Source organism: Hyla sarda, chromosome 8 (genome assembly GCF_029499605.1).
Source record: "Hyla sarda isolate aHylSar1 chromosome 8, aHylSar1.hap1, whole genome shotgun sequence".
Classification (NCBI taxonomy): domain Eukaryota; kingdom Metazoa; phylum Chordata; class Amphibia; order Anura; family Hylidae; genus Hyla; species Hyla sarda.
In genome coordinates, this window is record NC_079196.1 from 225737037 (window position 1) to 225750209 (window position 13173).

Consider the following 13173-nt stretch of genomic DNA (forward strand, 5'->3'; position numbering starts at 1 on the left):
AAAACATTTTAAAAAGGTTTTTGGTTGTGTCGTGAATTTTATAAATGAAATGAAAAGTGTCATTGCGAAATGGTTCACACGATAAACAAGCCCTTATGTGGGCCTGTGGATGGAAAAATAAGAGAGTTATGTCTCTTAGAAAGCAAGGAGGAAAAAACTAAAACACAGGGGCTGTGTCCTTAAAAGGAAAACTCCCCCCCCCCCCCAAAAAAAAGATTAATGCCATAACGTAGCCCATTAAAATACCTTTTGATGGAGCCCTCAATCGTGTAGAAGGGCCCAGCCCTTTTCGCGTTATGTGCATGGCCCGCGCTGTAAAAAATACATCTCCCAGCATGCCCGCTCGTCACATCCGGCCAGCTCCTGCCTGTATCTCCCCTGCTCGGCCCCCTCCAGAAATTATAATAAATCACGCCCCCTTCGCGTTTGCTGAGCTGAGCCTATGGCAGCTCAGCTCAGATATGAATATATTAGTGAGGGGGGAGTAGCGGCAGAGCCCGCAATGACTCATGGGAGGTATGAGTCACCGGGCGTCATCAAATGCAGGAAAAGGACCCAGCTTCTGGTCGGCGGAAAAATGCAGGAGAAGACTGGGAAAAGGGCCATATGGAAAGCACAGGTATATTAGAATGTTATATAACTTTGCTTGATGCTTCTTTTGCCCCAGAAAAGATTTGCATCAGACTACTCCTTTAAGGGGTTAAAGGTCGACTTGTCCTGATACAGCTTTATCAATAGAAATATAATTTATTGTTTCTACGAGGATAAAAAACATAAGAAAAAAAAAAGGAAAATTGCTGTGACAAGAAGGAGATACTATCATTTCCAAAAAATATTGGCCATATCCAGTGGCAATGGGAATCTACAGAAACCGGACAATGTATAAAATAGAAAAATAAGGTTTATTTTGGTATACACAGACGCTTTTTGGAGGGAACCTCCCCTCTTCATCAGGTCCTGGTCAAATAATGTCAGGAGTAATGATTCTGCTACTCCCGCCTTTAAGCCTGGAATGATTCTGATCTGATGAAGAGTGGAGATTCCCTTAGAAAGGCGTCTGTGTATACCGAAATAAACTTAACATTTATAGGGATACTGGGGGAGATTTATCAAAACCTGTCCAGAGGAAAAGTTGCTGAGTTGCCCAGAGCAACCAATCAGATCGCTTCTTTCATTTTTCAGAGGCCTTTTCAAAAATAAAAAACTATCTGATTGTTTGATTGGTTGCTATGGGCAACTCAGCAACTTTTCCTCTGGACAGGTTTTGATAAATCTCCCCCACTATACCCATTTGTTCGATCCTTAGAAGAATTGTAACACTTTACCCCTTAAAAGGGGTACTCCACTGGAAAACATTATTTTTAAATCAATTGGTGCCAGAAAGTTATACAGATTTGTAAATTACTTCTATTTAAAAATTTTTAATCCTCAACGTTTTCTCTATTTGTTTTTTCATTTGCACTTACCCGTCTGTTATACCGTCTTTGTCTTGTATTGTATGGCTCTTTTTTCTGCCCCTGTCCGCCCACTTGCCTGGGCAGCCTGGCTTTCTACTTGCTTGCCCCCTCATCTTACTGTTTATATGCCCCTGCCCAGGTGTTTGGACGTTTTTCTCAATTTCTTTGACTTTACTTTCTCTTGGTGTTTTCGCACACTTGTTCCAATGTTTTACTTTTTTAACGCTACCTGTATGTTTTGATCTGTTCTATTTTGGCCCACCAGGCCGTTATTACCGTACATTGCTTGATTTATTGAGTTTTTGTCATTACTGATTTGTTTAATAAACTTTTTCTGAATTTGATAAAAAAAAAAAAAAAAAATGTTAATCCTTCCAGTACTTATCAGCTGTTCTTTTCTTTTTGAATTTCCTTTCTGTCTGACAACAGTGCTCTCTGCTGATACCTCTGTCCTTGTAAGGAACTGTCCAGAGCAGGAGAGGTTTGCTATGGAGATTTGCTCCTACTCTGGACAGTTCCTGACATGGACAGAGGTGTCAGCAGAGAGCACTGTGGTCAGACAAAGGAAATTCAAAAAGAAAAGAACTTCCTGTGGAGCATACAGCAGCTGATAAGTACTGGAAGGATTAAGATTTTTTAATAGAAGTAGACTTTCTGGCACCAGTTGATTTAAAAAAACATTTCCAGTGGAGTACCCCTTTAATAATGCAACCGATACAGGCCTTATAAAAGGACCATTCTTCAAATTTGACTTATCTCACTTTATGTGCTAATAACTTTGGGGTGCTTTAACTCATCCACATGATTCTGACATTGTTTCTTTTTTATGAAACATTGTATTTTATGTTCGTAAAAACATTTTGGCCAATAACTTAATCTATAATTGTGTACAGTGTCCATATTAGGACATCATCAGGCATTAGCCAAATAGCCATCATTCCTCATCCTCATAGTCCGTCCTCCATCCGAGTAATCTCGCCGCCTCCTCAGCCAAATCTCTCTCCTCCTTCAGACATAAACAAAATCCTCCCATATTCTCACACCCTCAGCTTAACCTCCCTTATCCCTCAGACAAACCTCCGTCACACCTCAGACAAACCTCCCTGAGCTCTCAGACAAACCTCCGTCATGCCTCAGATGTCAGCCGAACAGCCGTTGATGTAAAGCTTTCCACGATTTGTAGAAAACAGATTGCATGCACAGCACACTGCTGACAGAGTAGGGCTAAATTAGGCATCGTTAGGATCATAACGCTAGCGTAGCCCTGTACATGCGCAGTTGTCCGTACCGTTGTCTAAGGCATGACTGGGTTTGAGCTGAGGGAGGTGTGACCGAGGTTTGAGGGATGAGGGAGGTTAAGCTGAGGGTGTAAGAATGTGGGAGGATTTTGTTTATGTCTGAAGGAGGAGAGAGATTTGGCTGAGGGATGACAGAGGTTAACATGATGTACGACGGAAGAGGAGACATTACTCTGATGGATTTTGAAGATGAGGGAGGAGGAATGATGGCTATATGGCTGACGCCTGATGATGTTCTAATTTGGACACCGCAGATTACAGTGCAACCCGGTGGAATTGCACCAGCAGAATGGATGTCCACCCAAAGAATAAACCTGTTTGTTCTTTGGGTTTACGTCCATTCTGTTGGGGGAATTCCACTTTGGCGATTCATGCACAGAGCAGCAGAAAACCATTGAAAATATTTGTACTCTGCTGCAAGTAGATTTCCGCCAACAGAATGTCCTCAATGTGGATTGGCCTTATGTCCCTCCCAGACCCCTAGGTCCTCTTCCAGACCCATCTTTCCCATCCTCCTTCAGATCCCCCCAGACTCCTCTGCCCCCCTGACCCCTAAATCCTCATCCAGACTCCTCTGTCCCCCTGACCCCTAAGTCCTCATCCAAACTTCTCTGCCCCCCCCAAGACCCCAGCATCATTTATTTATTTTTACACTTTTCTGCCCCCCCCCCAGATCCCTCTGTCCCCTTCTGCCCTAACACTCCCCACCCCTAAGACCCCTGCATCATTATTCTTTACACTTTTCTGCCCCCTAGACCCCTTTATCCCCTTCTGCCCTAACACCCCTCCCAAGACTCCCGCATCATTGTTACCATAGACCCCTTTATCCCTTCTGCCCTAACACCCCCACACAAATCATTCTTATTTTCTATTTTATGCCCCCAGACCCCTTTAACCCCTTCTAATTCTAACACCACCACCCTCCGTCCCCCCCCCAAGATCCCTGCGTCATTCTTTTATGCCCCCCCAGACCCCTTTATCCCCTTCTGCCCTAAAAGACACCCCCCCCCCCCAAATCATTCTTACTTACAGGTGGCTGGCCGTGTAGGACAGCTTGGTCCTGTTGCTTTTCTGTCCTGATCTCGCGCAGCTCCACTGCTCTGGCATCTTCTAAACAGGCCGGGGCAGAGCAGATGATGCAGGCAGCTGGCAGCTAATTGTGCCGCCTACACCATAGGAGAAGAACTCCGGCTGTGCTCAGCTATTCATTTGTATTGGTGTCTAAAAGACACCGATACATATGAATGCCAGGACAGCGGCTGCCACCTCTGGCCGGTCCCCTAAACCATCCGGCGGTCAGGACGACTTGCGACCGCGGTCCGCCAGTTGAGTACCGCTTAGCTAAAGTATTCATATAGACCAAAAGGGAGTACTTTGAGTGCTTTTTGTGTTGCTGGAATGGTTACAAAGTCAGTAGAAAGATTGAAATTTGCAGTTTTTTCCACAAATTCATCATTTGTGGGACATATTTTTTGTACATTGTGTCTGAAAAGGAGGAAATGCGGCCCATATTTTATTACACTGTTTGTCCCATGTTCGGCAGCCCCCCCTCCGCTTAGGCCATATTTGCTTGCATGGTGGGACCGAAAAGGAGAGGAGCACCATTCAGGAGATCATTATACAAATTATAGGCAGCACTTCAACTTGCAAAGCATTCTAGCTGTCGGAACAATACTGCACCCCCAGAAGTGACCCCATTTCCAAAATTACACCCACTAAAGTATATTAAAGTATTTACCTAGGGCAAAAGTGAGTACGTTGAGCCCTTATTGTGTGGCTGGAATTATTTCAAAGTCAGAGGAAAAAAATAGAAATTGGCTTTTTTTTCTTCCATTTCATCATTTTGGTGAGTCGCTTCTGAAATGGAGAAAATGTGCTCCATATTTTATGACGCTGTTTGTTCCGGGCTGGGCATTACCCCCACCTAGGCCATATTTGGTTGCCTGACCACCTGGTAGGACCAAGAAGGAGAGGAGCCCCCTTTTTTTTCAGGGCATAATTATTTGAATAATAGACCCTACTCCATGCCTGCAAAGGAACGGAGCTGTTGCAGGGTGCTCCTGGAGTGAGACAGAAGAAGCCCCCTTCCTCTGTCAAACGCCTTACAGTTCGTCGTTGCTTCTGACTGCGGCTGTAATGGTTAAACTGCCGGGACCGAAGTTTTCTTCGGTCCCAGCAGTGCAGCAGGGTCCTGGTTGTGTGTTACAGCAGAGTCCCTGGCGCCATCTCGTGGGTACACTGGGCAGTACCCACGAGAAATATGGGTGTGTATACGCGTCCAGGTGCAGGAACGTGCATCCCCCCTGTACGTGTATACACATCCATGGTCATTAACGTGTTAAAATGATCTTCATGTTTAGGTACTTTTCTATTATTGTACATCTTTAAAATAAACAAACTTTTTATTTGTTTTACAAAATAAGTATGTTTAAAATTGCCCTATTTTGACCACCTGTAACTTTCACGTTTTTCTGTATACCGGGCTGTATGAGGGCTCATTGTTTGCACCGTGATCTGTAGTTTTTAAATCGGTACCACTTATGCTTTCTTTATTCTATATTTTTTTTGGAAGGTGATGTGACAAACAAGCAGCAATTTTGGATTTTTTTTTTTACATTGAAACCATTCACTGCATGGGATCATTAGCATATTTTTTTTATAGTTCAGATATTTAGGCACTTTCCAATACCAAATATGTTTAATATATATATCTATTTATTTTATGCATTTTGGGGTAAAATTAATTTAATTGGGTAGGGGCTTTTTTTTTTTTTAAACTTTTCTCTTACTAATTTTATGTTCCCACAGGGGACTATTTTTTGCAAGCTTTAGATTGCAGTTACTATGCAAAGCAATGCATTTGCATAGCACTGATTAGTATTATTGGTGATCTTCTGGAAGGCTGACCAGAGAAGAAGACACCGGGAGGACGGACGGAAGCAGGTGAGGGGACCTCCGTACGCCATCTTGGATGATCATCCAAATCCAAGTGCCACAGATACTGTGATCTGTATCGCTCACAGCATCTGATCGCCGATGTCAGCCATTACCGGAGGGGTCCCTGGCTTCTGATAGCAGCCGAGACCTGTCGTGCATGATGCGAGCACCGCTCCGATGCTCGCGTCATGTATAGGACGTAAATGTACGTCCTGGTGCGTTAAGTACCAGGGCATCAAGACATACATTTACATCCTATGTTCTTAAGGGGTTAAAAGTGCTCTCCTTAATGAAGTTTTGTATGCCAGGTCTGGGCTGGTGTAGATTTGCTGTGTTTTGGAGGGGTTTGCGACTTTTTGTGCCACATTCGCACTTTATAAACCTGTTACCACTGCAAAGGGAAAAACTAATAATTGACTTTTGCAAGATCGTTTGTTCCTTACATCGTAAAGTGGCAAAAAAAATAATTATCTTTGGCGCACATGTGACATTCCATGCTTCGATTACAATCACAAAAAAAAAGCTCTACATACAATCATATGTCACCCATAGACACAAAGATTGACAATAAACTAGACACACACACACACTACATAAGGGTACGTTCACATGAGCAGATTTTTTTAGAGGGTTTTCCGCTGCGTAATTCAAAGTGGGCGGGCTCTTCTCGGCTGTCCGCAGCCAATTTTCCACGGCGGAATGTACACTGCGGAAAATCCGCTGCAAGCCCCACTGAAGTCAGTAGGGACTGTGGCGGATTTTCCACAGCGTAAATTCCGCCGCGGAAAATCTGCTGCGGAAAGCCCGCCCACTTTCAAATACGCAGCGGAAAACCCGCTATAAAATCTGCGCATGAGAATGTACCCTGAGGGTACATTCCCACACGGCGTATTTGCTGCTGCGTATTTTATTTTCTCTGTTGAAATCAATGGGTAGGAAAATACGCAGCACCAAATACGCAGCAAAATACGCCACGTGGGAATGCACCCTTAGGCAGTATTTCCAAACCAGGGTGCCTCCGGCTTTTGCAAAACTACAACTACCAGCTGCATGCTGGGAGTTGTAGTTTTGCAACAGCTGGAGGCACCCGGGTGTCATCTCTGAGGGGAGCCTGGATGTCTGATTTGTGTGACAGAGGCTGCACTTACAGCTGGAACACAATGGTGACATGAAGGTCTATACATCTCTATTACACGTCACTCCTCCATATTCACTACAGCTATGAGGTAAACTTACAGGACACACAGCCAGACGAGGTGCCCGCCACACGTGACTCTACTCCCTCACACAGTTTGCCGCAGCTGTGATCACGTCACGGTCTTGGCGGGCTTTCGCCCCCTCAACCAATAGTCAGACGCAGCTGTGATCACGTGACGGTCTCGGCGGGCTTTTTGAGCGGGCTCCGCTCTCCTCACTCACATCGCAGCAGCCGCCGCCATTTTGTGAGATGCAGAGACAGTCACGGTTGAAGCGGGAGCTGCAGCTCCTCAGCACGGAGCCGCCATCCGGGGTCAGCTGCTGGCAAGTGGACGATAAGGTGGACGAGCTGCGGGCTCAGGTGGTGGGCGGCCCGGGCTCTCCCTATGAGGGAGGGGTGTTCACCCTGGAGGTCACCGTGCCGGACAGGTACCCATTCGAGCCCCCTCGGGTGCAGTTTGTGACCCCCATTTACCACCCGAACATAGACACAGCCGGCAGGATCTGCCTGGACATCCTGAAGCCGCCGCCTAAAGGCGCCTGGAGGCCGGCCCTGAACCTGTCCTCCGTCCTGACCTCCATCCAGCTCCTCATGGCCGAGCCCAACCCTGAGGATCCCCTAATGGCGGACATCGCCCGGGAGTACAAGTATGACAGGGCCGCGTACAGCGCCACCGCCCGGAGTTGGACGGAGAAGCACGCCAAACCCCTGAACGTCCACAATGTGGGGCACAAAAGGCGCAGCGGAGACCCCGCAGAGCCCGCCAAAAAAACCCGACCCGACCTCCCGTGACGTCATTGTCACAGTAACTGATATCACTGGACAGCTGCACTCACTCTCACTCACCGCCAGGTGGTAGTAATGGTTCAAAGGCATCAAGTATACTGCACGGGAGGGTCACTTCACAGCACGTTCACACTTTGCGGCAGTGAGATGGTGCCTTGTTAAAGGAGTTGTTCTTGTTTAATTGCCCTATACTTGTTATAATTTTCCTTGATGTCCACAGTATGACTCATTTTTGCAGTACCCTAATGTGTGTTTTTATTTTAAGGTGAGGGTAACATGACTTGAGACAATACTAACACTCCCTGTAGAGCAGTGGTCTCCAAACTGCTTACCTCCAGCTGTTGAAAAACTACAACTCTGGTGGTCTGCAGTTTGGAAGCTACTGTAGCAGGAAGATTTGATGTCACATGATGCGTTGTTGTAACACCTTTCCAGGGCAGTAAATGACTTACCTAATTGCTGCAGGCAGTAATGGTAAACATAAAAAATTTAGGGTCATGGTTTGGCGACTACGGGGGATTTGTCATTGTCTTGCTGTGTAAAGTGTTTTTTTTTTTTTTTCTTTCTTTTTTTGCTGTTGTGCGCCAAATTTCTCAGAAAGGCGTAATGACTTCAATGAATACGGCACAAATTTTATTTCACCTCTCAAATGGCTGAAAGCTGCCAAATTGAATGTTTGCTTTGGTTTTCTATGGGGGGGGGGGGAGATTTAACAAAACCTGTCCAGTGTTAAAGTTTCTGAGTTGCCCATAGCAACCAATCAAATCGCTTCTTTCATTTCAGACAAGGCCTCTGAAAAATAAGTGATCTGGTTGCTATGGGCAACTCGGCAGCATTTCCTCTAGACAGGTTTAAATATTTTCCAAATTTTAGTTCTTTGATTTTGATTACTCTTAGAACAGATGACTCTTTACTAAACTGGTCCCCCATGTTTGAAAGTAATTTCACAGGGGTCTGACATTTTCTTAAGAAAAGTTGGTCATGGTTTTTTTACATGGTTGAGCATAATCTTCCCACCAGATGGTCCCGTTGTTAAAAAGGTGTAGAGGGTTAGTCGTTCCGGGCCGTCCATCTTCACCCTCTTCTATCCAGCCCCGGACTAGTGACGTTTCCTTGATGACGACGCACAGGGACGGACGTCCCTGTGCTTTGTCGTCAAGGCAACGTCACTAGTCCGGGAGCGTAGAAGAGGGCCTTCCGGTGAAGATGGACAGCCCGGAACGACTAACCCTCCCCACTGGACGGTCCCTGCAGCATAGATGGCCTGTACCAGCTCACCCTTCCTTCCCACCAAGAGGGAGGGGGGGGGTGGTCTGGATGATGTCGAAGGCTGCAGTGGTCTTCAACCTGCGGACCTCCAGGTGTTCACGCGAGTATAAGCTGAGGGGGGCTTTTCAGCACGAAAAATCGTGCTGAAACTCGGCTTCTACTCAAGTATATACGGTACATGCAGGAAAATGTATACGTCTTAAAATTGTCATCTTCTGACTAGGGATCGACCAATATCGTTTTTTTTAGGGCCGATACCGATAATCGGTGCAGGTTAGGGCCGATAGCCGATAACTTATACCGATATAAGTTATCGGCTATTTAACCCCCTGCGACACCGCTGCAGATCATTGATTTAAAGCGGGCGCTTTAAATCAATGATCTGCAGTGGCTTTTGCGGGGCCATAGGCCGCCGCCACCACCCGCTTCTCTCCCCTTACCTGTCAGGGTGGTCCGGGCCATCCATCCATCGTTCCTGTAGCGTCCGGGGGCGTTCCGGGCTGTCCTTCTTCTCTGGCGGTCATCATCTCCACTCCGGGCAGGCTCCGGCCTAGTACGCTGCATAGACGTCGCTGCGCAGTGACGCCCGTGCGCAGCGACGCACCTGACGTCACGTCGTAGCGGCGTCTATGCAGCGTACTAGGCCGGAGCCTGCCCCGAGTGGAGAAGAAGACCGTGGGAGGACAGCCCGGACCGGACCACCCTCCACCCGGACGCTACAGGAACGATGGATGGATGGCTCGGACCACCCCCATTACGGGTAAGTTTAATTTTTTTTATTGACTGGGAGGGTGGGGGAGGGGTCTCTCCACCTCTTAGACAGACTGGAGTGCAGCCAGAGGAGCACTCCACAGCCTTTATCCCGCCTGCTTGCAAATCTATTTTTCGCCTGCTCCACAAATATAGTATCTGCCTGATACCTGTTGCAAGCCAACTCCTTACCGTGAGGACTTGCTGGGGGTTGTAGTATTGTAAGAGCTAGCGGAGTGGGTTGGAGGCTGGGAGATGTGCAGAGAAACTGTGTCCCGCATCCCCCTGAGGGGGTAGAGAGGATGGAGTAAGAGGGAGCAGGCTGTAAAGCAAAAAACTTTCTGCAGAGGGTCACATTCCGGTACAGGGACACAGTTTTTTGTTCACTACAATTCTGCTTTAGTGTATTGTACACCAAAAAAATACCTTTACAATTTTTGTATTTTTTTTGTCAACACAATAGATCTGTCTGAACCTAAAGCTTAACCTATTAAGGATGTAGGGCATACATGTACGCCCTGTGCCCGATCCCCTTCTATGACATGGCTCAGGAGCTGAGTGAGCGTCATAGCGGGGTGGGCCAGGACCTGTGTCTAATGCCGGACATCACCGATCGTGGTTATGCCTGGCATTAACCCCTTAGACGATGTAAGCAAAGTTGTTTGCAGCATCTTTAAAGAAGAAAAAAAAAAATTCCTGGCAGCCCAGCAGAGCTGACTGGGACCACCGTGGTGTCTCGATCAGCTAAGTGGACGGCAGGAGGGCCTTTACCTGTCTCCTCGCTGTCCGATCAGTGCTCTGATGCTCCAGAAAGCCTCAGCAGCCTGGAGCAATCCAAGCACCAATGTGGGAGATTTATCAAAACCTGTGCAAAGGAAAAGTTGCCCAGTTGCCCATAGCAACCAATCGGCTCGCTTCTTTCATTTTTAACAAGGCCTCTGCAAAAGGAAAGAAGCAATCGGATTGGTTGCTATGGGCAACTTTTCCTCTGCACAGGTTTTGATAAATCTCACCCCAATAAGTGTGGGTTCACACAATGTTTTTGGATGAAAACGGATTTCTAAAAATGGTGTGATGAAGAAAAAAAAATAAAAAAATTTAACCCCTCATCTAATAAGTTTTCCCATTAAAAATGTGTATAAGTTGGGTATCATTTTAATCGCATGGACCTACAGAACAAAGATAATGTTTGCATAGAATCTGAATTTTGTCCCACAAATATTTTTGTAGTGAAATGACCTGGGCACAGTAAGGACTGCTACTCCCATCATGGACAGACTCTGCCCATGATGGGAGTTTTAATCCAGGGGCTGAGGTGCAGATCGCAGCAGGTCCTTCTCCAGAGACCAGCTGCTATCCGCATTTATTAACTATTCAAGCTGGCGGTACATGCGGCTACACTGCGCTGCCGCTATTTGTCATCCCCGCTGCCGGAACAAAAACAAGCTTTTCACCAATCGGAGCTCCCGGCGGGGATTATGAATTATAAGAACTGTATATAGGAGCCGGCGGGCAGTGCAGTGTATCATGTACTGCTGGCTTGTATAGTTAATAAATGCGGATCGCAGCAGGTCTCTGGAGAATGATCTGCCCTTGGACTACTATTCCCATCATGGGACAGTCTGTCCCATGATGGGAGTAGTTGTAGTATCGCAGCGCTGAGGGATGGCACTTACACATCCCTCGGCTGTGGGACTTTTAGGACTACTACTCCCATCATGGACAGACTCTGCCCGTGATGGGGGTTGTAGTCCAGGGGCTGAGGTGCAGATCACACCGGGTCATTATGCAGAGACCCGCTGCAATCCGCATTTAAGTTAACAAGCCAGCAGTACATGCGGCTGCTGCCGGCCATCATAATCCCCCGCCGACGGGAGCTCTAATTGGTCAATAGCTGTTCACCAATCAGAGCTCCTGTGTTCCGGCAGCGGGGAATATATATTATAAGAGCTGTATATTGAAGGTGGTGGGCAGCGCGATGTCGCTGCATGTACCGCCGGCTTGTTAACTTAAATGTGGATCGCAGCAGATCATTCTCTGGAGATCCGCATTTATTAACTATACAAGACAGCGGTATATGCGTCTGCACTGCCTGCTGGCTTCTATGTACACTGTCATAATTCATAATCCCCGCCGCCGGAACACGGGAGCTCTGATTGGTGAATAGCTACTGACAAATCAGAGCTCCCGGCAGCGGGGATTATAAATTATGACAGTGTATACAGGAGCCGGCGGCAGCGCGATGTAGCCGTATGTACTGCCGGCTTGTTAACTTAAATGCGGATTGCAGAGGGTCTCTGCAGAATGACCCGGTGCAATCATCACCTCACCCCTGGAATACAACTCCCATCATGGGCAGAGTCTGTCCATGATGGGAGTAGTTGTCCTAAAAGTCCCGCAGCCGGGGGATGTGCAAGTGCCATCCCTCAGCAGCGCTGCGGTACTACAACTACTCCCATCATAGGACAGACTCTTTCCCATGATAGGAGTAGTAATCCAAGAGCAGAGGGACAGATCTCTGTTCACATTGTGTCTTGCATAATGGGAACAGAGCCTTTCTGGCAGTGTGTTCCCAAACAGGAAGACTCCAGCTGTTGCTTAAACTAGGGATTGACCGATATTGATATTATTTATTTATTTTAAATTTTTTTTTAGGGCCGATACTGATAATCCTGGGACCTTTCCGGCCGATAGCCGATAACTTTTATACCGGAATATTGGTATAAGTTATCGGCTATTTCCTCCCGGCCCACGCAGAAGCCGCTGCAGATCAGTGATTTAAAGTGGGCACTTTAAATCAATGAACTGTATCGTCTTTTGCGGGGCCGGAGACCGCCGCCGCCTGCTTCTCTCCCCCGCCTGTCCTGGGGTCCTTCCTAGTCCAACCACCACTGCCCCATTGCCTCTCCCATCCCCGGTTTTAAAATGACCTGTTCCCGGGGTCCGCGCTACTTCTGGCTGTGATGGCGTCCTGAGCTGTCCCTGTGTGCACTGACGGTGATGTCGCATTGAGGACGTCACTCATCATTGTGCTGCCCAGCAATAGCGCAGGACGTCGCAGGAGCCAGAAGTAGCGCGGACCCCAGGCACAGGTATTTATAAAACCGCGGATGGGGGAGGCGGTCTCTGGTGGGGCATTATCGGCAAGGTAATTGCCGATAGCGATAATGTCCAAAATCGTGAAAATTGGTCGAGCCCTAGCTTAAACTACAGCCCCTCATGATGGGAGTTGTAGTTTAGCAACAATTGGAGGCTCCCTGTTTAGGAACACACTGTATTATGTGCACTGTTCCCAGGGGAGAGCACAAAAAAATTTACTAACCCGTATTTCTTTTTTTTTTCTTTTCTTCTCATTTCAGATACGTGAATGTGGAGGATTCAGATTTGGTGGACTGCGACGATGACCAACGTATTTATTTATTTTTTTACATTTCAATAAAATGGTCAACGAGGGCTGTGGGGGAGTGTTTTTTTTTTT

The 13173-nt window shown here is 47.0% G+C and overlaps 1 protein-coding gene across 1 annotated transcript; it reads left to right on the top strand.

The window, feature by feature from the left end:
- The first annotated feature begins 6988 nt into the window (after window positions 1–6988).
- UBE2T (ubiquitin conjugating enzyme E2 T) lies at window positions 6989–8688 on the top strand. The gene has a single exon (XM_056533447.1). It carries the CDS (start codon window positions 7140–7142, stop codon window positions 7680–7682), a length of 543 nt encoding a protein of 180 aa, XP_056389422.1. The 5' UTR covers window positions 6989–7139; the 3' UTR covers window positions 7683–8688.
- The last annotated feature ends 4485 nt before the right edge of the window (window positions 8689–13173 follow it).